The 25,437-nt window shown below is 42.5% G+C and overlaps 2 protein-coding genes across 7 annotated transcripts in view; both read left to right on the forward strand.

Moving 5' to 3' along the window:
* Positions 1-3,350, forward strand: part of LOC147109224 (kelch domain-containing protein 1) — a 78,731-nt gene extending 75,381 nt beyond the window's left edge. For all 4 annotated transcript variants that reach the window (XM_086002939.1, XM_086002943.1, XM_086002942.1 and 1 more), the window contains one exon: positions 2,407-3,350. In XM_086002939.1, coding sequence (XP_085859065.1) covers positions 2,407-2,539 — 133 coding nt within the window. In that variant the 3' untranslated portion in view covers positions 2,540-3,350. The remainder of the gene's footprint in view (positions 1-2,406) is intronic.
* A 4,575-nt stretch (positions 3,351-7,925) lies between these two features.
* LOC147109225 (kelch domain-containing protein 2-like) overlaps positions 7,926-25,437 on the forward strand; it is a 28,574-nt gene continuing 11,062 nt past the window's right edge. Inside the window, exons 1-8 of one of the 3 annotated variants that reach the window (XM_086002960.1) lie at positions 7,926-8,240; positions 11,469-11,672; positions 13,835-13,914; positions 17,348-17,465; positions 23,909-24,027; positions 24,812-24,893; positions 24,982-25,065; positions 25,267-25,347. In XM_086002960.1, coding sequence (XP_085859086.1) covers positions 11,481-11,672; positions 13,835-13,914; positions 17,348-17,465; positions 23,909-24,027; positions 24,812-24,893; positions 24,982-25,065; positions 25,267-25,347 — 756 coding nt within the window. In that variant the 5' untranslated portion in view covers positions 7,926-8,240; positions 11,469-11,480. The remainder of the gene's footprint in view (positions 8,241-11,468; positions 11,673-13,834; positions 13,915-17,347; positions 17,466-23,908; positions 24,028-24,811; positions 24,894-24,981; positions 25,066-25,266; positions 25,348-25,437) is intronic. The other 2 variants (XM_086002958.1, XM_086002959.1) reach the window with 2 other exon arrangements.

Raw genomic sequence — 25,437 nt, forward strand, 5'->3', positions numbered from 1 at the left:
CAGGCTTGTTTTTTTAACGCTCTTAGACCTATTAGAATTATTATTTACTGTGGCCATGTTTGATTTAAACCGTTGATTTCTCTGACTGCCACTTTTGTTTTTCTCCTTCCTATCTTTTGCTTTTATCCTTGTTTCCCTTTCCTCTGTCTCCCTGCTCAGGTTCCCAACCCCCTTCCATTTTAGTTTAAACTCTCCCCCACAGCACTAGCAAACAAACCCCCTAGGACATCGGTTCCAGCCCTGCCCAGGTGCAGACCGTCCGGAGCTCCATGCAGCTCAGTTTAGGAAACAGCATAAAATCGTAGCAGTTATGTCATCATGTTATTATACACCAATTTACAAGCATCCACCTACACCAAATACTTCCTACACCAGTAAAATCCAGATCAGAGAGTTGGGATTCAAAATGAGCGGAGAGTTGGCATAATATCTCCACTCACTTTTTTAATTGGAAACATGCACCTTGCACCCAAAGCTCAAACATTCCTGACTGGAGAATGCACTCCCTTCTGTCTGAACAAAACTCATTGATACATAGTATTGTTCTGAAACTACTTGGAGACAGTTTTCATTTGGCCCAAATACCCCAGCTTATGTTCAACAGTGCGTGGTCAGCTGGTGCCCAATTTGAACTCTTGAACCTGATTATTTCTGGATTCAGCTAATTTGTATAATATCAGACAAGGACTACCCTTTTAATTTGGCGATTGTTCAATAGTGGCCAGCTTAAAGGGGAATGTGATATTTTGAATGGAGGCTTCTAGCAATGACAGCAGATGAAGAAAATGTTCAGCAGCAGGATGCCCTGCTTCGAGGAAAAACCAGATGAAAGATTATTGTAGCAAACATGAATGTCATCCTGTTTCCCCCAATGGTTGTAGAGTCAGCGAGCTCCACGAGAAGTGGCCGATCAAGTCGATCTCAACAGCACTGCAGAGGGTTCAGTGCTGATAAAAATTCAATGATGTCACCAGGAGTGACAAGATTGGGGACTACACATACTATAGTTATACAGTGCAGCAACTATTAATACCATTGTGTTTCCTCCTACCCATACATTCTTTCATTATTTGACTAGCTTCCCATGGTTGGCCCTTAGGCTGCACTGTACACTTCCCAACATTTTCTTTGCTCAGCATCACCTTTTTAGTAAGAATCTTAACATACAAACTCCTGCCAATTCCTTCCATGTGCAGTATCTGCATGAAGCATGTTTCTGTCTTCTCAAAACCTACAAATAGTATCCTGTTACAAGTGTTTCAGAACATGTCATATCACAATGTCTACCATTCAATGTACGCTTCTGCTTTTGTGGAGGGAAAAAAGTGCATAACGAGACGGAGAGGATGAGAACAGGAAAAGGAGGAGGATATGCCAAGCTGCATCCTCTTTCCACTTTAAGGGGCAGGCCAACCAAATACAGGAACAGGACTTTGCAAGGCAACCATGAATGGGAATATAGGAGGCGTGGCTCCAGATTATGGTTTGTACCACACTTATTCTTTCTTTATTCTTTATCCTATTCAGTTTTGCATTCACTGATGCCATGCATTGAACAGCACGGCCATACTAGTACTATAGGCAAAGGCTGCATGGCATCAAGTTGTAATGACAACATGTTGGTAACATTTTTTCCATTTTATTTCTGCAGGTGTAGCAGAAGAAACTGAGGCAGGCAGAGAGAGGCCAGTGACCAAGAGCAACCATGCATCTCTCAGCACACCTGTCATTCAATCCCTTTCTGGCAAGCAGCAGCACCATTACATCTACCCCAGGGGATTTAGAAAATGAGCTTGAGGTCAGTGCAGTGGGTGAAACACGAAACAAGTGAGCAGGCGGAGGCAACATAGGAAGCAGCTGGGCTGGCTGGAGGGTTACATCCACAGCTGATGAAGGCAGACATCCTGATCTGGATCCCAGCTTTTAAAGTAAGGATACTTTCTGAGCATGAGAGGAGCTTTTAATCTCATGGTGGCTAATGTGGAGGATTCTACAACCCACAAATGTGTTCTGATGTACAGAGTAGAAACTACAGTTCACTTTGGAACATGTGGCAACTCCATGTGGGTGTACTGTGTGCAAACCTGGACAGTGAGTGCCAGTTGATTGACACTTGGGGCCATCACAGCTGGGCTAGATTCTGTCCTCATCTGGCCTCACACAGCAGTCACTTGATAACAAATCAGGAGCAAGAACCATGGCTGATTTTTTTTTTTTACTCCCTAGCATGAGGAAACGGGTTGACAGACTCCCCATCGAGTAAGGATCAGAACGTTCAAATCCAAAAATACGCCGTGCCACATTATGTAGTATATTTAATGACCGAATTATTAAGAAGAATGGATGTACTACTTTTGATGTGAACAGATGCATTATGTTGGCTGATGGATGTTTTTTCCTCTGTAGGTTGTGCTTAGACTGCATTGCCAAAAATTCCACAGTTTTGCAGAGTCAACTTCCATGGTTACCTCGTCAATTGTTGTCTCAAGTGCAGAAGAAAATGACTTTCTGGGTTTCGGCTGGACACCAGGAGAAATGAGATTGGTTGTATTTTAAACTGAAAGTTTGATTTCAGAATGTTTGCGTATATCACACTTAATGATGTATTGCAAGATATATATCATTATGATCGGCAAATGTAATGTTTGAGATGTGCAAACCCAAATTGGGTTGATATAAATGTGATTGTTCGGTTGTACTGTATTTTATTCATTTTTGTAGACTAATTAACATATCTACTATGTTAATACATTTTATATCATCCTGGGGCTAGATTCTGAAATAAATTGTTTTACGTAATACACCAGTAGTGATGGCTTTTTCATCAGTGAAATATAAACTGGTAAAGCAAGACATCTCTTAATTTGCATTTTACCCTTAAGACAAATGAAGATATTGGGTAAGTACAGAACACCCATTTTTATATTCACTGGTGATTGTCAACATGTCATTCTTTGTTGCTCACAAGTTATGAGATTATTCTCACCAGTATAAGATCAATTTATGTTGAATTGCAGGGAATTCACATTCTACTATTTGATGGCTACACACTCCTGTGGACAAATAATGCCATTGGGACCATCTCTGAAAGCTTTTTCTTCAGGATATTGGTCCTAATGTAATTAATTATTGGATGTAAATAGAGACAGTAATTATTGTAAACAAAATTTGGTGGTTTGAGTAACAATGTAAAAATTACAAAATAACTACAGAAATTATCAGCCATTCTAGGAGACTTTTCAGTATTTCACCCTAAATTTACTTTGGGTTTTACGCATTCTTGTATAGTTTACATTTACTTATGTATGTAGGCTCAATATGTTCCTATTAAATTTTTAATCAATATTAAATGTTTACTGTTTTTACTTTAAAACTGCTGTGAAGTGCATTGGTATTTTGCTACGACATATTGAAGGACCAAATTAACATTTTTTTCATGGTTCAATGTTAGATTAAAGAAAAGCACCTTTCCTCACATTGCTCTCTCTTGGAAAAATATCTTTACCATTTAGCTGAAATCATTAAAAGATGCATAAATGCTCAATTTCCTTTTCTGAAAAGTTACGGTGTTGCCAGAACAAGTGACAGAATGGACAGCTCCCAGTGCCTTTAGTAGTTCTTTTATAATGCCCATCACCCAATAGTGTCCAAATAATTAAATTTTTGAGCCTTTTGTTGTCATCTGTGTATTTTTCCCTTTGAACTTCCCATTTTCTCACTAGTGGTTCTATGCTGATTGTGTTCAGCTCAAGGTGTTCATCACCAGTTCTATCCTGATTTATTGCTTACCTGTAATTTCTCATTGATAGTGACTTACTGAAACCACGCATGCAAGTCTTGAGTGATCATAAATTGTAAAGACCTGCAGTGCCAAACCATGGAACAGAAGCAATCACCTTGGTGATAAACTGCAGGAAGAAAGCTTGAAAGTGTGATAGCAGTTAGGAAACATTCTTAGGAGACCAGAGAGACTGATGGCGATAAATCATAGGATGACTGACCAGAGTGGTCCAGTAGCAAAAGAATCTTTTGCCAATGGTGAGAAACTACAAGCACCATTGGTAGGTAGCAAGAAATTATAGGATAACAACGATTAATGTGGTTATGATGAGCAAATTTGGGTGGGTTAACAAGTAAAATGGCTACTAGAAAGACTGCAGGTGTAGGGTGAGATGAGAAATTGTGGAATGAGAAAGAGCCCGATAGGAGCAATAAGGGGAATACTGGTAATGAGCAACCACCAAATAAACCTGAGGGGAAAAAGTCATCATTCAACAGACATGAAAAGGAAATCCGCTAGCTGAGTTTCATGTACTGGATGAAGTGCACTTAGAGACACTGGGCACATTCAAAGCCTGCCTCTTACCTAGGGCATTTATGGGTTTTGTGCAATTGATTTTTCAGAAACCAGAAGTGAGTATTTATGTATTCAGTATTTTGTTGATTTTTTTCCCTGATAAAACATTTTTAAGAGTCCTTCGTATGTTAAAGCACCACCCTTTCAAATTGCTGTTAAAAATTAGCTTTGTGTATCAGAGGTTGTTCTGATTTATGCTGTTGCTTTACTTGATTATCCTCCTTTTATATATTGTGTTGGATCTCTGAGTCAGAAGGTTGTGGGTTCAAATTCCCCCCCCCCCCCCCCGAGACTTGAGCACAAAACCTAGTGCAATACTGAGGGAGTGCTGCACTGTTGGAGGTGCCGTCTTTTGGATGAGGCGTTAAACCGAGGCCACGTCTCAGTTGGATGTAAAAGATCCCATGGCACTATTTTGAAGCTGCAGCATGACTTCTAACCCCTTGTATTCTAGTCTTCTAGATATAAAGGCCAGCATTCCATTAGCCGTTTTGATTTATTTTTTGTACCTGTCCATATTTTAATGATCTATGTACATAGATCCTCCATTGCTTCTAGCTTTTCACCATTTAGAAAGTACTCTGATCTATCCTTTTTAGGTCCAAAGTGGATGACCTCACACTTGCCTATATTGAAATCCATTTGCCAGTTTTGCCCATTCACTTAATCTATTAATAATGCTTTGTAACTTTATGCTTCCATTTACACTGCTTACTGTGCCGTCTATCTTTGTGTCATCGGCAAACTTGGATATGTGGCTCTCTATCCCATCATCTAAGCAGTTAATAAATATAGTGAATAGTTGAGGCCCCAACACACATCCCTGTGAGACGCCACTAGTCACAACCTGCCAATTATCCCTACTCTCGGTCTGCTGCCACTCAGCCAATCTCCTAACTAGGTCAATCATTTGCCCTCCATTCCATGAGCTTCAACTTTAGCTAACAGTCTCTTATGAGGGACTTTTATCGCATGCCTTTGGAAATCCATATAAATAATATCCATAGACATTCCCCTGTCCACTACTTTAGTTACTTCCTCAAAAAATTTAGTTAGGTTCGTTAGACATGACCTACCCGTTGCAAATCCATGTCGGCTCTCTAATCAGCTGAAAAATGTCAAGGTGTTCAGTCACTCTATCCTTAATTATAGACCAGTAATTTCCCGACAACAGATGTTAGGCTAACTGGTCTGTAATTACCTGGTTTTCCTCTCTCCCTTTCTTAAATAGTGGAGTGACATGCAATTTTCCAATCTAAAGGAACGGTTCCTGAATCGTAAGAACTTTGGAAGATCATAGTTAGGGCATCTGCAGTGTTCTGTCCTACTTTCTTTAAAATCCTGGGATGAAAACCATCTGGTCCTGGGGATTTGCTGCTCTTTAATGCCATTATTTTCTTCATTACTGTTGATTTATTTACATTAGTTTTGGTGAGTCCCTGATTCAATATTAATTTCCTTGGGATTTCTGGCATGCTATCCTCTTCCTCTACTGTAAATACTGATGCAAAGTAATTATTTAACATGTCTGCCATTTCCTATATGAAAATAATAATTGTAAAAAGTGTTTCTTTTGAATCAGTAAGTGGGCGTTTATCAGTATCTCTTTCCAATCTTTTGATTTACCTCTTCTAAAATACTGTAAAAATGATAGAGATCATATTTCCCTATATATACAAGTAACCTCTTTCAGGATAAAATGACCAAGTGCCACTTAATAGGATTGGAACAAACCTTTGGCTTAGTGGTAGCATTCTTGCCTTTGTGTTTCATCTCGTCATCAGTGTGGGGGGGGGGCGGGCGGGCACAATAGAAGGCTCTCCATGTGAGAGTCCTTCCCTGCACTATTGGGGATCTGGGGTGTAGAGTGTTGCACAAAGCAGTAGCGGCGATACATTTTTAAGCACTTTTGCAGATTCCTAGGCCTCTTGCTACTTTTGCGGCCTGGAAGGATCTGTGTTTCATGTGTATACTGAGTGTGAGAGTTTGCAACCCCTATTTAGCTATCGGGAGGGGCTGCTCCTCAATTTCTGGCTGCACTTTAGCCCCAAGCTCCTGATCTTTGGTCACACAGTGAGGATGGGGGCAGGTAAATCGGAGCACCTTCTCGTAGGTCTGCTCCTGAGTCTGGCTGAAATGTCGATTTACAGGCCCAAGATGGGCGTGGATGGCTCTGGCTGCCTGCCTCTCCTGCGATTTCTGCGACTGGTGGCCACCACAGGGTATAGAGTATTAACATTCTGACTAAGTTGGTATGGTTCCTTTTGGTTTGGCTGTTTTATTTTAAGCATCTTCAGTTTAATTGGACCACTTGTTTGAGAATGTAGTGTTGACCCTGGTCAGGTGACACTGGGGCAAATCTGTGCCACCACTATTGGTTCATTAAAATAGGCCCAGACCTTCCAGGAAATACAACCTTATATCTTCAGCACTGGCCTCTCCACCAGCAATTTCTGGATCTGTCCCCACTCCAAATGTTACTTTGTGTGTATGATCCCCCCTCTTCCTTCCCCCCCCCCCCCCCCCCCATAGTAGTGATTGAAAGTTCAGCTGAGTTAGGATTAAGGTTAAAGGGATCAAGGGATATGGGGAGAAGGCAGGGACAGGGTACTGAGTTTGGATGATCAGCCATGATCTCATTGAATGGCGGAGCAGGCTCGAGGGGCCGAATGGCCTACTCCTGCTCCTATCTTCTATGTTTCTAGGATTAACCAATGTCACACTGCTTTATCTTCACATGGATTGTACTAACTCTTTTAGTTGAACCTTTAAGGAGCCCAACTAATAAAACCCAAATCATACAATAGAAACTGAATAAATTAAATCATAATACTGTTTCTAGCAATGACTATGTCCTGCAGTCCCTGTGCTGCTCCTTACCCAAGGCCGCCTGGGGGTGGACGAAGCCACGGAAGAGAGGCAGGCGGCCAGAACAACCGCCCCCACAGGCCGTGTCCAACCTGGACCTGTGGATGGTCACCTTGGTCAAGCCCAGGAGCAGACCCAGTAGGAGGTCCTCCCACCCCCCAAAGAGCAAGTGAGTGGGACTGAATTGCAGCTAGAAATTGAGGAGCAGCCCCTTCTTCAAATAGTGATACGAGGGGGGATGTAACCTCGGAAGCATTGCACTGAGGAGCTGTTTCATTGAAACTTATAAAATTCTAACAGGACTAGACAGACTAGATGCAGGAAGGATGTTCCCGATGGCCGGGGAGTCCAGAACCAGGGGGTCACAGTCTAAGGCTAAGGGGTAAGCCATTTAGGACTGAGATGAGGAGGAATTTCTTCACCCAGAGAGTGGTGAACCTGTGGAATTCTCTACCACAGAAGGCAGTGGAGGTCAATTCATTAAATATATTCAAGGAAGGAGTTGGATATATTTCTTAAGGCTAAAGGGATATGGGGAGAAAGCAGGGACAAGGTACTGAATTTGGATGATCAGCCATGATCTCAGTGAATAACCTACTCCTGCTCCTATCTTCTATGTCTCAGTGATCATGTGACCCGCCAGCCCGCAGCTCCCGCTGTCGGGCGCGCGAGCGATCATGTGACCCGCCAGCCCGCTGCTCGCGCCGGGCGCGCGCCATCTGTCAAGCTCCAACCGACCGGAAGTTGTCCGGAGTGCGACTTCCGTCGTTTGCGGTGGCGCGTGGAGTTTGTAAACAAGCGGCGATGCGGACAGAGGTAAAGGTGTGCCCAGCACAGACACACACACAGCTAAATACTGCCCTTCAGGTCGGGGAGCCCGCCGGCGCACCGCGAGCAGAGGCTTCGCTCACCCTCCGCCGGGGGAAGCGCCGACTCGAGGCCGTCTGCTAATCCGGGGTCGAGCTGACTTTTGTCGGTCCGAGGCCCGGCAGTTAGTTGGAGAGTCAGCGGGAAGGTATTTACTTCAGTTGCGGGCCGTGGCCTGTTCACAAAAACTGCTTTCGGATCTCCACCGTGTGTTACGGATTTTGTTATGTGCAATTTAAAATAATTACTGGTTGCAGGCATAATTTAGAATGTACAGTTCTTCTATTCATTATGTTTGTATGCTCGGCCTTATAATGGTTGCTTCTACCTAGACCACAAATAGTACATTCATGAACATCAACCAACAAAACTCCGAGAAGCGGGCATAGCCTCCTAAAAAGCTGACCAACCACAAAAGTTGAAAACCTAGACCTGAATAAAGGCCTAGCCTGAATGATTTCATTTTTTTATTTCATTGGATTTCTGGGTTAGTATTTTGTGAATCACGTTCTGTGAAATTATGCTTTTCAGTCACTGCCACCCTAAGCTGTCGCTCACCCTCCCCACCATTACTTAGTATCAGCTAAATCCTCCATGTAGATTTGGATGGATAAAAATTTAAAGTTGGTAGTTAAGTCCGGCCAGACAATATGAGCAGATGCACATAGGAAAGGCAGAAAAGTGGAATAGATATCCTCAATTGCATTCAGGACTCTGAGGTTAGTTGCTGGGCAGACTGTAAGAGACCTTAAAGGGCCAGCAAAGGTCGTCATGAACTGAGGTCATTATTTCTCTCTCGCTTCTGTCATCTTCAACATTTTAACAGCAAAATTAAATTAGCTCAAGAGTTTGAAACTCTTAACTATGAGATTATCAAGACTTCAGGATTTAAACAAGAAGCCAATAAATGGTTTGCTTTAATTTAAACAATTTAAAAATCTGGTCTGAAACTAGTAGGTGTGAGATATATATATGACTAGAGAATGGTTGTGCCAAGTATTGGGGAATTGGTTGGTATAGTGAGTTTGAACACTGCCTTTACACCTTAGTTTGAATGTAAGAAATCACACACCAGGTTATAGTCCAACAGCTTTATTTGAAATCACAAGCTTTCGGAGCGCTGCTCCTTCTTCAGGTGAAGTGGAGAAATGCATAAAGACACAGCTTATATAGTCAGAGAATCATGTCAGATGTTTACAGGTAACCTTTCCAACTGCCATTTATCGCACCTCGGCAGGGAGATAATCACAGCAGTCAAAGGTGTGAATGGTGTCCAAACAGGTCAGTCAGGGAAACATTACATCAAAGAACAATGAGGTGGGGTCAAATATTGCAGATGCTGGGGCCTGTATGAAAAACAAAAAAACAGACAAAAAACATTTTTTTGGGCTGGAAATCACAGCAGGTCCAGCCGCATCTGTGTAGAGAGAACAAGCCAATGTCGACTCGAGTCTGGATGACCCTGCATCAGGTGGGGTTACATGTAGCGTGACATGAACCCAAGATCTCGGTTAAGGCCGTCCTCATGGGTGCGGAACTTGGCAATCAGTTTCTGCTCGACGATTTTGCGTTGTCGTGTGTCTCGAAGGCCACCTGGAGAATGCTTACCCGAAGATCGGAGGCTGAATGTCCTTGACTGCTGAAGTGTTCCCCGACTGGGAGGGAACACTCCTGCCTGGTGATTGTTGCGCGGTGTCCGTTCATCCGTTGTCGCAGTGTCTGCATGGTCTCGCCGATGTACCATGCTCCGGGGCATCCTTTCCTGCAACGTATGAGGTAGACAACGTTGGCCGAGTCACATGAGTATGTACCATGTACCTGGTGGGTGGTGTCCTCATGTGTGATGATGGTATCTGTGTTGATGATCTGGCATGTCTTGCAGAGGTTGCTGTGGCAGGGTTGTGTGGTGTCGTGGTCGCTGTTCTCCTGGAAGCTGGGTAATTTGCTGCGAACGATGGTCTGTTTGAGGTTAGGCGGCTGTTTGAAAGCGAGTAGTGGAGGCGTGGGGATGGCCTTAGCGAGGTGTTCGTCGTCATCGATGACATGTTGAAGGCTGCGAAGAACATGGCGTAGTTTCTCCGCTCCGGGGAAGTACTGGACGACGAAGGGTACTCTGTTGGTTGTGTCCCGTGTTTGTCTTCTGAGGAGGTCTACATGTAGGTCCGCATTTTTTGTCTTTTTTTGTTTTTCATACAGACCCCAGCATCTGCAATATTTGACCCCTTGTGACCCCACCTCATTGTTCTTTGATGTAATGTTTCCCTGACTGACCTGTTTGGACACCATTCACACCTTTGACTGCTGTGATTATCTCCCTGCCGAGGTGCGATAAATGGCAGTTGGAAAGGTTACCTGTAAACATCTGACATGATTCTCTGACTATATAAGCTGTGTCTTTATGCATTTCTCCACTTCACCTGAAGGAGCAGCGCTCCGAAAGCTTGTGATTTCAAATAAAGCTGTTGGACTATAACCTGGTGTTGTGTGATTTCTTACATTTGTCCACCCCAGTCCAACTCTGGCATCGCCACACCACCTTAGTTTGAGACAGTCCAGGTTTTGGAAATGAACAGTCAAGAATTCCAGCACAGTTACTGCAAGATGTGAGTCTGGACCAGAGTTTTAAACCAGTATCTGCACTGATTGCGATGGTGCAACTTTTTGTTTTTAATTGTTAAGTATGCTTTAATTCATTTTGCCCTGCCAGATGAGCCTCATGATGCACGTTGAGTGTGAGCAGCCTGCAATATTTGATAAATATGGGGTTTTTAAAGTACAACCGGGGTTACAAATGAAGTTGATGGTATCTGACTACAGAATCGGACCTGCACTTTTGTTTTATAAATCAGCACCGCACAGATTATAACAGTGAAGGAGATCCATAAATAGTCAAGCTTTTCTGCACCCTCTCCTTGTGTGAATATGCCTATTTTATACCCAAATCATCTGCCATTTGAAACTTTTCCATTGTCCTAACTGCCAGTTTATCTTGCCAATTTATCTGGTCTAATTTCCTTTTTACTTAGCTGATATTTGATTCCCCCCTCCCCAACAAAGTACTGTTATCATTAGCTGTTCCCTCTGCTTTTCAATTTTCATAAATCTAATTATTTTATGTTTGTTTCCCCCCTCCCCCCCCCCCCCACTCTTAAATGACCTAATTGCCCTATTTGAACACTAAATACAGAATAAAATCTGGAGTTCCAAATTCTGTATCCTTTTTTTCAGTTACAGGTTTATATATAGTTGCAACCATTTGTGCTATCCTGCCACTCTGGTTGAAATAAACATCCTACTTTGACTTTCATTTACTAAATGCTCATTTGGAGCCAGTGAGGAAGTGTACACTGTAAAGTTGCATTTCATTTTTGTTTAGAAATTGTGAAACATGGCAAATGAAAATGAAGGTGTGAATGCGGACCTACATGTAGTGGAAGAGGAGGAAGAGGAGGAAATTGCTCTTGATTATCACCAGGATAGAATGCCACTCCCAGCTTTTCATGATTCTGTACCAGAAGAACGTAGTGGCCACATAGCTGTAGCACATGGAATCTATATGTATATCTTGGGTGGCTATAAGGTAAGAGTACGAACTATGTGACCTGTTCATGTAAATTTTATGAAATTATCTCAATATGCTGTTACATTTACTTCCAACTACTGTATACAGCAAATAATTTCTGTCTTTAAAACCTTGTGTGTGTGAGAAAAAATGTGTCTTCAGGCAATCCAGATCATATTGGCAGTTGCATCTCTATGACCCAGTAATGCTGCGTGAGTTCAGAGATCAGTATGCATCAAAGTACTGTGAAAACATTGTACCATATCTTCTCTTATTATCTTCGTTTTTTTTATTCATTCCTGGGATGTGGATGTTGCTGGCCATCTCTAATTGCCCTTGGGAAGGTGGTGGTGAGCTGCCGCCTTGAACCACTGCAGTCCATGTGGTTAAGGTACTCCCATAATGCTGTTAGGGAGGGAGTTCCAGGATTTTGACCCAGCGACGATGAAGGAACGGCGATATATTTCCAAGTCAGGATGGTGTGTGACTTGGAGGGGAACTTAAAGGTGGTGGTGTTCCCATGCGCCTGCTGCCCTTGTCCTTCTCGGTGGTAGAGGTCGCAGGTTTGGGAGGTGCTGCCGAAGATGCCTTGGTGAGTTGCTGCAGTGCATCTTGTACATGGTACATACTGCAGCCACGGTGCGGGAGTGAATGTTTGGTGGTGGATGGGGTGCCAATCAAGCGGGCTGCTTTGTCCTGGAAGGTGTCGACCTTCTTGAGTGTTGTTGGAGCTGCACTCCTCCAGGCACGTGGAGAGTATTCCATCACACTCCTGACTTGTGCCTTTTGGATGGTAGAAAGGCTTTGGGGAGTCAGGAGGTGAGACACTTGCCATAGAATACCCAGCCTCTGACAGCTCTTGTAGCCACAGTATTGATGTGGCTAGTCCAGTTAAGTTTCTGGTCAATGGTGACCCCCCCCCCCCAGGATGTTGATAGTGGCAATGGTAATACTATTGAATGTCAAGGGGCGGTGGTTAGACTCTCTCTTGTTGGAGAAAGTCATTGCTTGGCACTTGTGTGGCGCGAATGTTACTTGCCACTTATCAGCCCAAGTCTGAATGTTGTCCAGGTCTTGCTGCATGCAGGCATGGACTACTTCATTATCTGAGGAGTTGCGAATGGAACTGAACACTGTTACATCATCAGCGAATCAGTATTCCCCCCGATTCCCATTGACTTCAATTTTACTAGGGCTCCTTGATGCCACACTCAGGTCAAATGCTGCCTTGATGTCAAAGGCAGTCACTTTCGTCTCACCTCTGGAATTCAGCTCTTTTGTCCATATTTGGACCAAGGCTGTAATGAGGTCTGTAGCCGAGTGGTCCTGGCAGAACCCAAACTGAGCATTGGTGAGCAGGTTATTGGTGAGTAAGTGCTGCTTGATAGCACTGTTGATGACACCTTCCATCACTTTGCTGATGATTGAGAGTAGACTGATGGGGCGGTAATTGGCCGGATTGAATTTGTTTGGTAATAGAGCACTGTGCAGAAATTCTCAACATTTAGTATCGCTGCTGTGGCTATATTATTTACCATTATGTGTCAGCTGTGGCTCAGTGCATAGCACTCTCGCCTCTGAGTCAGAAGGTTGTAGATTCAAGTCCCACTCCAGGGACTTGAGCACATAAATCTAGGCTGACACTCCAGTGCAGTGCTGAGGGAGTGCTGCACTGTTGGAGGTGCTGTCTTTCGGATGAGATGTTAAACTGAGGCCCTGTCTGCTCTCAGGTGGACGTAAAGGATCCCATGGCACTATTTCAAAGAAGAGCAAGGGAATTATCCCCGGTGTCCTGGCCAATATTTATCCCTCAATCAACATCACTAAAGCAGATTATCTGGTCATTTTCACATTGCTGTTTGTGGGAGCTTGCTGTGCGCAAATTGGCTGCCACGCTTCCCACATTACAACAGTGACTACACTTCAAAAGTGCTTCGTTGGCTGTAAAGCACTTTACAGACGTCCGGTAGTCGTGAAAGGCACTATATAAATGCAAGTCTTTTATTAATGATGATTGCATTGTATGTTAAAATAAAATGATTTGATCAAAAGAAAGTCAGAGGATTTTTGTTAAACAGATTTGGGACTTCATAAAATCATTGTAAAGGTATGAAATAAGAATTTTAAGTACAGTCATTGTTTTGGTTATTTCTCCTGAAATGTTTTACATTTTTTTGCAGAATGCTGCAATTCGAGGCTACCATGATTTCTACTTGCCAAGAGAAGAACTTTGGATCTATAACATGGAAACTGGAAGATGGTATGCGCAATGTTTCTATTTTCTATCTCTATTTTACACATTGATGTTAAAAAAAAAAAAATGATAATGGATAACTCTGAGCGCCTCCCCCCCACCCACCCCCCCCCCCCCAGCAAAATGGTTTGGTGTGACTGGTGTTTTAGGGCACATTGGTAAAGATGATGTACAACCTTTTAGTAGAGTTTATGTCTGATAATGTTATTCGGAGTGATTTGCAACAATATGCATCCATTGATGTCACTTCTTTGCGTGCGCTGGTCCCTAGCGACATCGATTTCTACACACTGGCAAATGATCTGATGATGTCACTGCAGTGAAAGGGTCGGACCTTCCGATGACATCAATGTGAGGTGGGAGACCGCTCAATGTGGAACCCTCACTCCCCCAGCAGACAGGGAGGTCGGTGCTGTGCGGTTTAGCTGTTTCATTAGAAGTTTTTACAGGTGCCCACTCTAGGTTCACAACAACTGCCACAAATTGGTGCCATGCAGTCCTCTAGGAATTGGGGCCTGGTGTGACAGACTGGCAAGTCCTCACAGCTATTTCATTCAGCTGCTTGTCCATTTGGTCAGCCACAATCAAGGAAGCAGCTTCTCCTTATCATGCCCACAGAGACAGGTTTGTGCCTCCACACTGAGTTCCCTTTTAGCATTCATCTTCAAACCTATCCCTCTTCAGGGAGCACAGATGCTTAGCATCATAGATCTCTGGGGCATTGCGCCTCTTAAATGTGACAACACCTTGGAAGCTCCATGTCCTCATGCCTTCTTGACCTCCACAGAGCTTGCAAAGTCAGTCAAGCATTTGCAGCTTTCCAACTTCGCTAAGCTGTCTATGTCTCTCTGCAATCTGTTGCAGTCCTTACCGCTGGTTCCCCTGCTCAGGAATTCTTGCAATTGTGCTCCTCATTCCACAGTTCTTGTCTCCTACAAGCCAGCCAACATCCCAGACAACCCACTTAATTTCCTCATACGCACTATAGGGTAGATCTGATCAGCTAAGCCTCCTGTGAGACACCTTAGCCAACTCCCTCAGAAAATTGGTACAATCTAGATTGTTAACGATTCCCTCTATCTGGCCAGTATTGCAGATCATAAATCATCATTGAATGGGTTAAACATAATGCTTTTACCAAAGCCAACTGCCAACTTGTCTTTCTTTCCTATGCTCTCGGAGTGGTCGGCAAGGGCAAGATCACATTCATTGCATGCTCACAGCTGCCCCAAGAATGTAGCCTTGAACGGCTGCAGTCCTTGTGAAGACAGTACCCTCATAATGGTGTTGGATTGGGGATTGCATGATTCTGACCATTGAAGGTGGGGGGGCTTTCTCTTGTTTGACATGGACATTACTTAGCACTGACATGGCATGAATGTTATCCACCGCTTGTCAAGCCAGGTCTGGATGTTATCCAGGTCCCACTGTAGGCTGCCTTGGGCTGCCTCGTCATCAGGGGAGTTCTGAATGTAGCAGAGTGCTCTGGAATTGCCAGTGGGCAGCCTCAGTCCTGATCCTGTGTCAGAGGGAAGGTTGCTGAGGAGCATGGGTCTCGTGTGCAGGCAGTAGAGACAGTCTATTCTCGTGTAGTGCTGATGATGGACCCATTGGAGGAGTCCAGAACCTGCATCTGCAATTCAATGTGGGAGACCTGGCACATGACGTGAAGAATACCCTTGTGACTGTCCAGGAGAACAATGCAGGCACTAGACAGCAGGAGGACAGTATGAGAGCTGTAGTCACTTCTGCAGTGGCAATGTTACTTTGTCCATAGATGGAAGTCTTGAGTATCCTTGGCTGCTCAGAAACTGCAGTTTCAAAGCAGTGGACACCACTCCCAGCCAAAACCTTTGCTGCAGAAACGCACTCCTATGTGCTTGCATTTAACCAACCCCAACCGCACCACCCCCGCCTCCCTTGATTCATGTGGGCACCCTGCATGCAAGATATTGTGTTATATTGTATTCATCCTTGTTATAAGATATACTAGGTCGTTATACACCAGACCAGCCTTCATTTTTGTTGCTTCTCACTGCACAGAAATATCCATTTTATCGCAATTTGCAAGGTAGTCCTAAGCAGTTGCAATTAAGCGGGTTTGACTGGACTGTAAATTTGACAATTTTCTTAATACAAATTTTTTGAGTACTGTAATAGTTTGTGCAGACATATAGATAGAAGCACATATGTGTAAATTATGGTATAACCTTCTGTAACCAAAGTACTTTTTGATGTGCTTAAACCAAAATATTTGATAAACATTGGGGAATGTGATTTTGCAAATATATAGTTTTGCAGCATTTTCTCCCCTCAGTACTTTTCTCTCCTTTTTAATTTTTGCTATTCCCTGAACCCAGTGAGTCATGCTGGTGTTCCACGGGTGGCAGCAACTCTGGTACTTTGTCCAAGTCACTATTCATTATATGTTAATCTAGACAGTGAACGTTGAAAGATTATTTGGCTGTGCGGTGTATCAAAGCCAACCCCAAACTTATCCCCATTTGAAGTTCACACATGTTCACTTATCAGCAGAGTTCTATAGATACTGACCGGTAGTAGGAAATCTTTGCGCTTTTCTCTTTCCCCATCCCACTTTCCCTTACCCAAGGACACTAAAGCCAATTGTAGTCTCCCCTCCCCCAAACACTCTGACTAAAATCAGCTAACTCAACAGTGATCGTGAAACCAACATGAAAAAAGAGAAAATCAGGTGAGTGTCCCATTGGGCCCATGTTTTGTGCTATTTCATGGTTGAAGAACAACAGCATTTGCTGACATAGCTGTCCAGCCTGCTTTCTCAGTCAGACATTCATGAGAAACTTCACGAGAAGAGGAAAGGGAAGGAAAGGAGAACAGGCTACAGAGCCTTCATTGGTTATTACTTAAGAGTGTCTCACCAATCAAAATGGTTAAGATTTGGCAGTATCCATTTTAAGAAACCTTTGTTTTTTTTAATAAAACTAGTCAGCTGTATCTCCTGTGGATAAAATAATTACTGCCATAGAATCATAGAATGGTTACAGCACAGAAGAAGAAGGCCATTCGGCCCGTCGAGTCCGTGCTGACTCTCAGCTAGTCCCACTCCCCTGCTCTTTCCCTGTAGCTCTGCAAAATTTTTTCCTTCAGATACTTATCCAACTCCCTTTGAAAGATAAGATTAAGTCTGCCCCCACCACCCTTTCAAGTAGTGCATTCCAGATCTTAACCACTCGCTGCATAAAAACGTTTCTTTCTTACGTCGCCTTTGGTTCTTCTGCCAATCACCTTAAATCTGTGTCCTCTGGTTCGCGACCCTTCTGCCAATGGGAACAGCTTCTCTCTATCTACTCTGTCTAGACCCCTCATGATTTTGAACATCTCTATCAAATCTCCTCTCAATCTTCTCTGCTCCAAGGAGAACAACCCCAGCTTCTCCAGTCTATCTACTTTCTTACAGGAAGAAGAAGTACACAGAAGGTGATGTTCCTCAGTCCATGTCAGGAAGTTGTGCAGCTTGTGTCGATGGAGTACTGTATTTGTTTGGAGGACATCATGCAAGAGGGAACACTAATGAGGTAGCAGCTTTGCATTTGTTGAGTAGGAATCCCATTGTATAAAACTGTTAGTTTGTTAGAATGATGCATTTTTTGAAAACTGAATTGTCAAGCGTTTAAATTCACACACATTTATGAAGCCATTGTACATTTTGATTGGTGCTTGCGAGAGAATACATTGAAATATTAAAGCTTCTTGGTATAGTTACACTTGTGCTGGGAGTTACGGGGTTTCAAAATTGAAGTAATTTGTTTCTTGGCCCTTTGTAATGAATGTTAAATAGATTCTTTTTGAAGGGTGGCTTATGACTTGTAGATTTGTAAAGCCAATAAAATAAAAAGCAAAATTTTTCCACCACAAGAATTTAAAAAAAATTTGTAGCTGTTGCTGGCAAGGGCACAATTATTGCCCACCCTGAAGTTGTTCTGAGAAGGTTGTGGTGAGCGTTCTCCTTGAACTGCTACAGTCCTGATGATGGTGCTCCCATGATGATATTAGATAGGGAATTCCAGGATATTGATCAGACAACGATGATGCATGTCCAAGTGAGATGGAGTGTGACTTAGAGGCAAACTTGATGGTGTTTCCATGATATTGCTGCTCCTGTCCTTGGTGGTAGAAGTCACAGAATAAAAAGGTGCTGTCGAAGTAACCTTGGTGAGTTGCTGCAGTGCATTCTGTAGATTGTAGCATTGTTGTTAGAAGCCCAGTGATCACTTGGCAATTATGTCATTTTATAATGTTTGTATAATTAAGCAAAATTGACTTAACAATTTATTATTACTATTACAGATTTCCTAACTAGAACAATCATGTGATTTTAAAATTCCTAAACATTCCCCACAGTTATAGGAATAAGAGCTGGACATTCAACCCCTCAACTGCATTCAATTAGATCATGGCTGATCTGTATCTTAACTCCATATACCCGCCTTGGTTCTGTAACCTTAATTACCCTTGCCTAACAATCTTATCAATCTCAGTTTTGAAATTTTCAATTGTTCTTAGCCTCAACAGCTTTTTGAGGGAGAGTGTTCCAGATTTCCACTACCCTTTGTGTGAAGAAGTGCTTTCAGACATCATCCCTGAACGACTGAGCTCTAATTTTAAGGTTATGTCCCCTTGTTCTGGACTCCCCCACCAGAGGAAATAGTTTCTATCTATCTGTCGCAAAACTGTAGACTAACACTATTAATAACTGGAGTTTGAACCTATACTGCAACAGACCTGTAGTTAGTAGTAGTTGTATTCCTATCTGTATTGTTTGACGTAGTTGGAAATAAAACTGTCTTTTGCTGTAATATACAACAACTTGTATTTATATAGCGCCTTTAACATAGTAAAACGTCCCAAGGCACTGCACAGGATTATTTAAGACAACAAATTTGACACCGATCCACATAAAGATAAATTAGGGCAGGTGACCAGCTTGGTCAAAGAGGTAGGTTTTAAGGAGCGTCTTAAAGGAGGAAAGAGAGATAGAGAGGCGGAGAGGTTTAGGGAGGGAATTCCAGAGCTTGGGGCCTAGGCAACAGAAGGCATGACCACTAAAAGTAGAGCGATTATAATCAGGGATGCTCAAGAGGGCAGAATTAGAAGAGCGCGAGCGTGGGGGGTGGTTGTGGGGCTGAAGGAGATTAGAGATAGGAAGGGGCGAGGCCATGGAGGGATTTGAAAATGAGGATGGGAATTTTGAAATCGAGGCGCTGCTTAACCGGGAGCCAATGTAGGTCAGCGAGCACAGGGGTGATGGGCAAACGGGACTTGGTGCGGGTTAGGACAGGGGCAGCCGAGTTTTGGATGACCAAGTTTACGTAGGGTGGAATGTGGGAGGCCAGCCAGGAGTGCATTGGAATAGTCAAGTCTAGAGGTAACTAAGGCATGGATGAGGGTTTCAGCAGTGGATGAGCTGAGGCTAGGGCGGAGACGGGCGATGTTACGGAGGTGGAAGTAGGCGGTTTTTGTTATGCTGCTAACTGTTATACCACTAACTGTTATAATATGAATCACTAATCAACTTATAACAGGAGGGAAGATCTGTTATAATGAGCTACTGACGTTACTAAAGTTCACTGAGAAATGAGTGGTCAGCACAGAAAATATGGATATCCTCTCAGTGATTAGTACAAGAGAGTGGTTGTAAGCGGAGTACACTTAAACAGAATGATAACTTGGGAATTTGGAGCAGAGGGGGAAGGAGGGGCTGCATTTGCCTCCAAAACTTGGAGTGCTTTGTGTTACAGGTAAATATTTAATTTCATCTACCTGGAACTTAAACTACATCTGGTAATTATTTAAAAACGAAACTGTAAGCTGTTAATTAAATACATAAACTTGAATTACCTAAATAATTAAAACAAGGTTATAAAGGGATGGCAGTGCAGGTGGTGTGCTGCAACTGCAGCATGTGGGAGTTTGTGAAGAGCATTGCGATCCCGGACAATCACGTCAGTAGTAAGTGTCTGCAACTCGAGGAACATCATCTGAGTTGTTGAGCTGGAGTCCGAGGTGCAGACATTAAGGGACATCAGGGAGGGGGAGAGTTATCTTGACACTTTGATCCAGGAGGCAGTCACACCCCTTAGATTAGATAGTAGTACAAATCTGGTTAGTGGTCAGGGTCAGGGACAGGAGGGTGTGACTGCAACTCAGGCAGATAAGGGGACCCCACGTGCAGTACTTTGCCCTTTTCCAACAGGTATGAGGTTCTTGCTGCCTGTGTGGATGAAGGCAGAGTCTGCAGGGTGGATGAGCAATCTGACCATGGCACCGTGGTACAGGAGGCCATTCAAGTGGGGGGAGTGAAAAGGAATGTTGTAGTGATAGGGGACAGTGTAGTCAGGTGGATAGATACTGTTGTCTGCAGCCACGATCGGGAGTTCCGAAGGCTGTGTTGCTTGCCCGGTGCCAGGGTTAAGGATATCTCCTCGCGGCTGAAGAAGAATTTGGAGTGGAAGATGGAGGATTCAGTTGTGGTGGTCCACGTAGGAACTAACAACATAGGTAGAACTAGGAATGAGGTTCTGCTGAGAGTTTGAGGAGGGTCCAAATTAAAAGGCAGAACTTCAAAGATAATAATCTCTGGATTGTTACCTGAGCTATGCGCAAATTGGCATAGGGACAAGCGGATCAGAGAGTTACATGCGTGGCTCAAAGAGTGTTGTGGGAAGAAGGGATTGCGATTCATGGGGCACTGGCACCAGTACTGGGGAAATTGGGAGCTGTTCTGTTGGGATGGGCTCCACTTAAACCGAGCTGGGACCGGTGTCCTGATGAATCGAATAACTAGGCTTGCAGATAGGGCTTTAAACTAAAAAGGGGGTGAGGGGTCAGGTGAGGGGAAATTTAGAAATCTAAAGAGAAAAGTCAAGGCAAGGAGCAGTGTAGCGATTTGGGTAAAGATAGAGGAAGGGTCAGTGAGTTTAAAGGTAATCGTGCATCAGCGAATAAGATGAAAGCAGGGGATAATGGTAAAAGATTAAAACTAAAAGTTCTCTACCTGAATGCATGAAGCATTCGTAACAAGTTAGACGAATTAGTGGCACAAATAGTGATAAGTGGGTATGATCTAATAGCCATTACAGAGACATGGTTACAAGGTGACCAGGGTTGGGAACTAAATATTCCAGGGTACTTGACTTATCGAAAAGACAGGTAGACTGGAACAGGAGCGGGGTAGCCCTGATAATTAAGGATGCCATAAGGACAGTAGTGAGAAAGGATCTTGGCTCAGAAGATCAGGAAGTAAAATATGTATGGGCGGAGATAAGAAATAACAAGGGGCAGAAAACAGTGGTGTGAGTAGTTTATAGGCCCCCTAACAGTAGCTATACCATTGGACAGAGTATTAATCGAGAAATAATAGGAGCATGTAACAAAGGTAATACAATAATCATGGGGGACCTTAATCTGCATATAGATTGGGCAAATCAAATTGGCAAGGGTAGACTGGAGGACAAGTTTATGGAATGTATTCGAGACAGTTTCCTAGAACAATACGTCATAGAACCAACTAGGGAACAGGCTATTTTAGATTTTGTTTTGTGCAATGAGACAGAGTTAATTAGTAATCTTATAGTAAAGGATCCTCTAGGAAAGAGTGATCATAATATGATAGAATCTCACATTGAGTTTGAAAGTGACATTCTTAAGTCTGACTCTAGAGTCTTAAACTTAAACAAAGCCAATTATGTAGGTATGAGGGGTGAGTTGGCTAAGGTAGATAGGGAAATTAGAGTAAAAGGTATGACAGTAGATAAGCAGTGGCAGTCATTTAAAAGAAATATTCAAAAATTCTCAATGACTATACATTCCATTGAGAAATAAAAACTCCATGGGAAAAGTGAGCCATCTGTGGCTAACTAAAGAAGTTAAGGATAGTATTTGATTAAAAGAAAAGGCTTATAATGTTGCAAAGAATAGTATAAGCCTGAGGATTGGGAGAGCTTTAGAAACCAAAAATTGATGATATAGGGAGAAAATAGAATATGAGAGTAAATTAGCAAGAAATATAAAAACAGATTGTAAGAGCTTCTACAAGTATGTAAAAAAAGAGTAGCAAACTTAAGCGTTGGTCCCTCAGAGGCTAAGACAGGAGAAATATTGGGGAACAAGGAAATGGCAGAGGCTTTAAACAGATGTTTTTGTATCTGTCTCCACAGTAGAAATCCAAAAAGTATACCAAAAATAGTGGGGAACCAAGGGGCTAATGAGAGCATGGAACTTAAAGTAATTAATATCAGTAGAGAAAATGTACTTGAGCTAATGGGACTAAAAGCTGACAAATCCCCTGGACCTGATGGCCTACATCCTAGGGTTCTAAAAGAGGTGGCTGCAGAGATAGTGGATGCGATCTTCCAAAATTACCTAGATTCAGGAAAGGTCCCAGCGGATTGGAAGGTATCAAATGTAACCCCGCTACTCAAGAAAGGAGAGAGAGAGAACCTGACATCAGTCTTCGGGGAAAATGCTGGAATCCACTATTAAGGAATGGTAACCGGGTACTTAGAAAATCATAAAACCATTTTGACTCTGTCTAATCGTATTATGAAAGGTAAATCGTGTTTGGCAAATTTATTGAGAGTTTTTTGAGAATGTAACTAGCAGGGTAGATAAAGGGGAACCAGTAGATGTAGTATATTTGGATTTCCAAAAGGCATTCAATAAGGTGTCACATAAAAGATTGTTAAGCAAGATAAGGGCACAAGGGGCTAGGGGTAAGGTATTAGCATGGATAAAGGATTGGTTAACAGACAGAAAACAAGAGAGTAGGAATAAACGGGTCATTTTCAGGTTGGCAGGCTGTAACTAGTGGGGTGCCGCAGGATCAGTGCTTGGACCTCAGCTATTTACAATCTGTATTAATGACTTCAGTGAAGGGACCGAGTGCAATGTATCCAAGTTTGCTGACTATACAAAGCTAGGTGGAAAAGTAAGCTGTGAGGAGGACGCAAAGAGCCTGCAAAGGGATATAGACAGGTTAAGTGAGTGGGCAATAAGGTGCCAGATGGAGTATAATGTGGGGAAATGTGAGGTTATTCACTTTGGTAGGAAGAATAGAAAAACAGAATATTTTTTAAATGGTGAGAAACTATTAAATGTTGGTGTGCAGAGAGATTTGGGTATCCTAGTACAGGAAACAGAGTTAGCATGCAGGTACAGCAAGCAATTAGGAAGGTATAAGGCATGTTGGCCTTTATTGCTAGAGGGTTGGAGTACAACAGTAAGGAAGTCTTGCTACAATTGAACAGGGCTCTGTTGAGACCACACCTGGAGTACTGTGCATAGTTTTGGTCTCCTTATTTAAGGAAGGATATACTTGCCTTAGAGGCGGTGCAACGAAGGTTCACTAGATTGATCCCTGGGATGAGAGGGTTGTCCTATGAGAAAAGATTGAGTAGATTGGGCCTATACTCTCTGGAGTTTAGAAGAATGAGTGGTGATCTCATTGAAACATACAAGATTCTGATGGGGGTTGACAGGGTAGATGCTGAGAGATTGTTTCCCCTGGCTGGAGAGTCTAGAACTAAAGGGCATAGTCTCAGGATAAGAGGCTGGCCTTTTAAGACTGAGATGAGGAGGAATTTCTTAACTCAGAGGGTTGTGAATCTTTGGAATTCTCTGCCCCAAAGTGCTGTGGATGCTTAGTCGTTGAGTGTATTCAAGGCTGCGATAGATAGATTTTTGGACTCGAGGAATTAAGGGATATGGGGAGAGGGCAGGAAAGTGGAGTTAAAGTTGGAGATCGGCCACGATCTTATTGAATGGCAGAGCAGGCTCGGGAGGGCCGTATGGCCTGTTGGTAATTCTTACATTCTTATGCTCTTAGGCTAAAATTCAAGGTCTGTAATTTCAGCCTTTCATTGTGACATTTTTCATTTTATAACTGTCAAAATAATTTAACATTAAAGACATATAAAGCAAATTTAAACTTTACAGTTATTTCCCTTCCATCTCTCTGCAGTTCTACATTTTAAACCTGAGAGCCAAAGACAAAATACTGCATTGGGAGAGAATAAAAGAGTTCAAGGGGGTACCACCAACACCCAAAGACAAGCTTGGCTGCTGGGTGTACAAGAACAAGTAAGTACATATTTACCTCTAACACAGTGTTGCTTAATGAACAGTGTGCATTGGAATGGGTTCTTGCAGGCGATTGTGCAGATACTCAGCCTGCATAAGTTTGCAGCTGCTGTTTTATCATGGTCAGATCAGACTTCACTGTACCTTTTACTTTGCTGCTTTTCACATATATAAACAAGTTTGAATACATGAAGAAACAGTATGGAAATGTTCAAACTATTTTCAGTTATTTCTTCATGTTCTTGTTATGCAAGAACATTTGAATTCACAAAGTTGGTACAACTGAAAGGGAAAATAACAAATTTTTAAACTTTAATTTTACTGTGAAAGTAAGTTGACTCCAAAATGAAGGGAAATTATAGAATCTAAAGTTTTTATTGCATTTTTGATTTAAACCTACTATTAGAATTTTTTTTAATAGTTATATTTTAACAAAACTGAAGCTTAGCCCATCAAAAAGAAATGCTTTTCCCATGTAGCTGCAGAGGTGGGAGAAAGGGAACAGTCACTGAAGGTTGACACCTAGTATTCCACTGAGTTCATGGGAAGTTGTAGCAAGATTTTGACACCTTTTTATTAAAAAAATCCTACTTGCTCTACATTTGGTGTAGCAATTTTTTTGTGTATGAAGAGGACCTGACGTAAAGAAGAATTTATTCATTAATTCCTTTAAGTTCTATAAAAATCACAATTTTATTCCTTTCATGGCCAGATTATGTTGACTTTGCTAATTTCTTACTTCCTCACCCATTTTGCCTAACTTTTTTCTTTCTTTTTACTCCAGGCTGATTTTCTTTGGTGGCTATGGTTACCAACCTCGAGAGCAGTATCATGGATCATTTGAATTTGACGAATCATCATTTTGGGTAAGTAATTCAATATATTACTTGAGATTGTCTTCCTTTGTATAAGAAAATAATGAGAATGAAACCATTGTTACATTTTTTTTTCCAGAATGCAAGTCATCCAAGAGGCTGGAACAATCATGTCCACTTCATTGATCTTGAAACTTTTACATGGAACCAGCCCATTACAAAGGTATCCCCACTGTTGTATAGTGCTGCACAAGAATGGGTTTGGCTTTTATAGGCTGCAGTACTTTCCACTGGTGTGAGAGCTGTGTTTTTCTTGTGTGCAATTTTGATTAGGATAATTTTACCAGCACCTAATACCCCTCAAAATAATGGAATACTAGCCTTTTAGTGATGGTAAGTTCTAATATGTTGTTGTATCCAATAGGGAAAACCACCTTCTCCGAGGGCAGCTCATGCTTGTGCCACAGTCGGAAACCGAGGCTACGTGTTTGGAGGAAGGTATCAGGTACGTTATTTAATTTACTGCACAGTAAAAAGTTGTGTTTTACTAATTTTGTAATATTTGTAATAACATCAGAAATGTTGCATTTGGTGG

This window comes from Somniosus microcephalus, chromosome 12 (assembly GCF_052327205.1).
Source record: "Somniosus microcephalus isolate GS21.2 chromosome 12, FLI_Smic_1.0, whole genome shotgun sequence".
Lineage (NCBI taxonomy): Eukaryota > Metazoa > Chordata > Chondrichthyes > Squaliformes > Somniosidae > Somniosus > Somniosus microcephalus.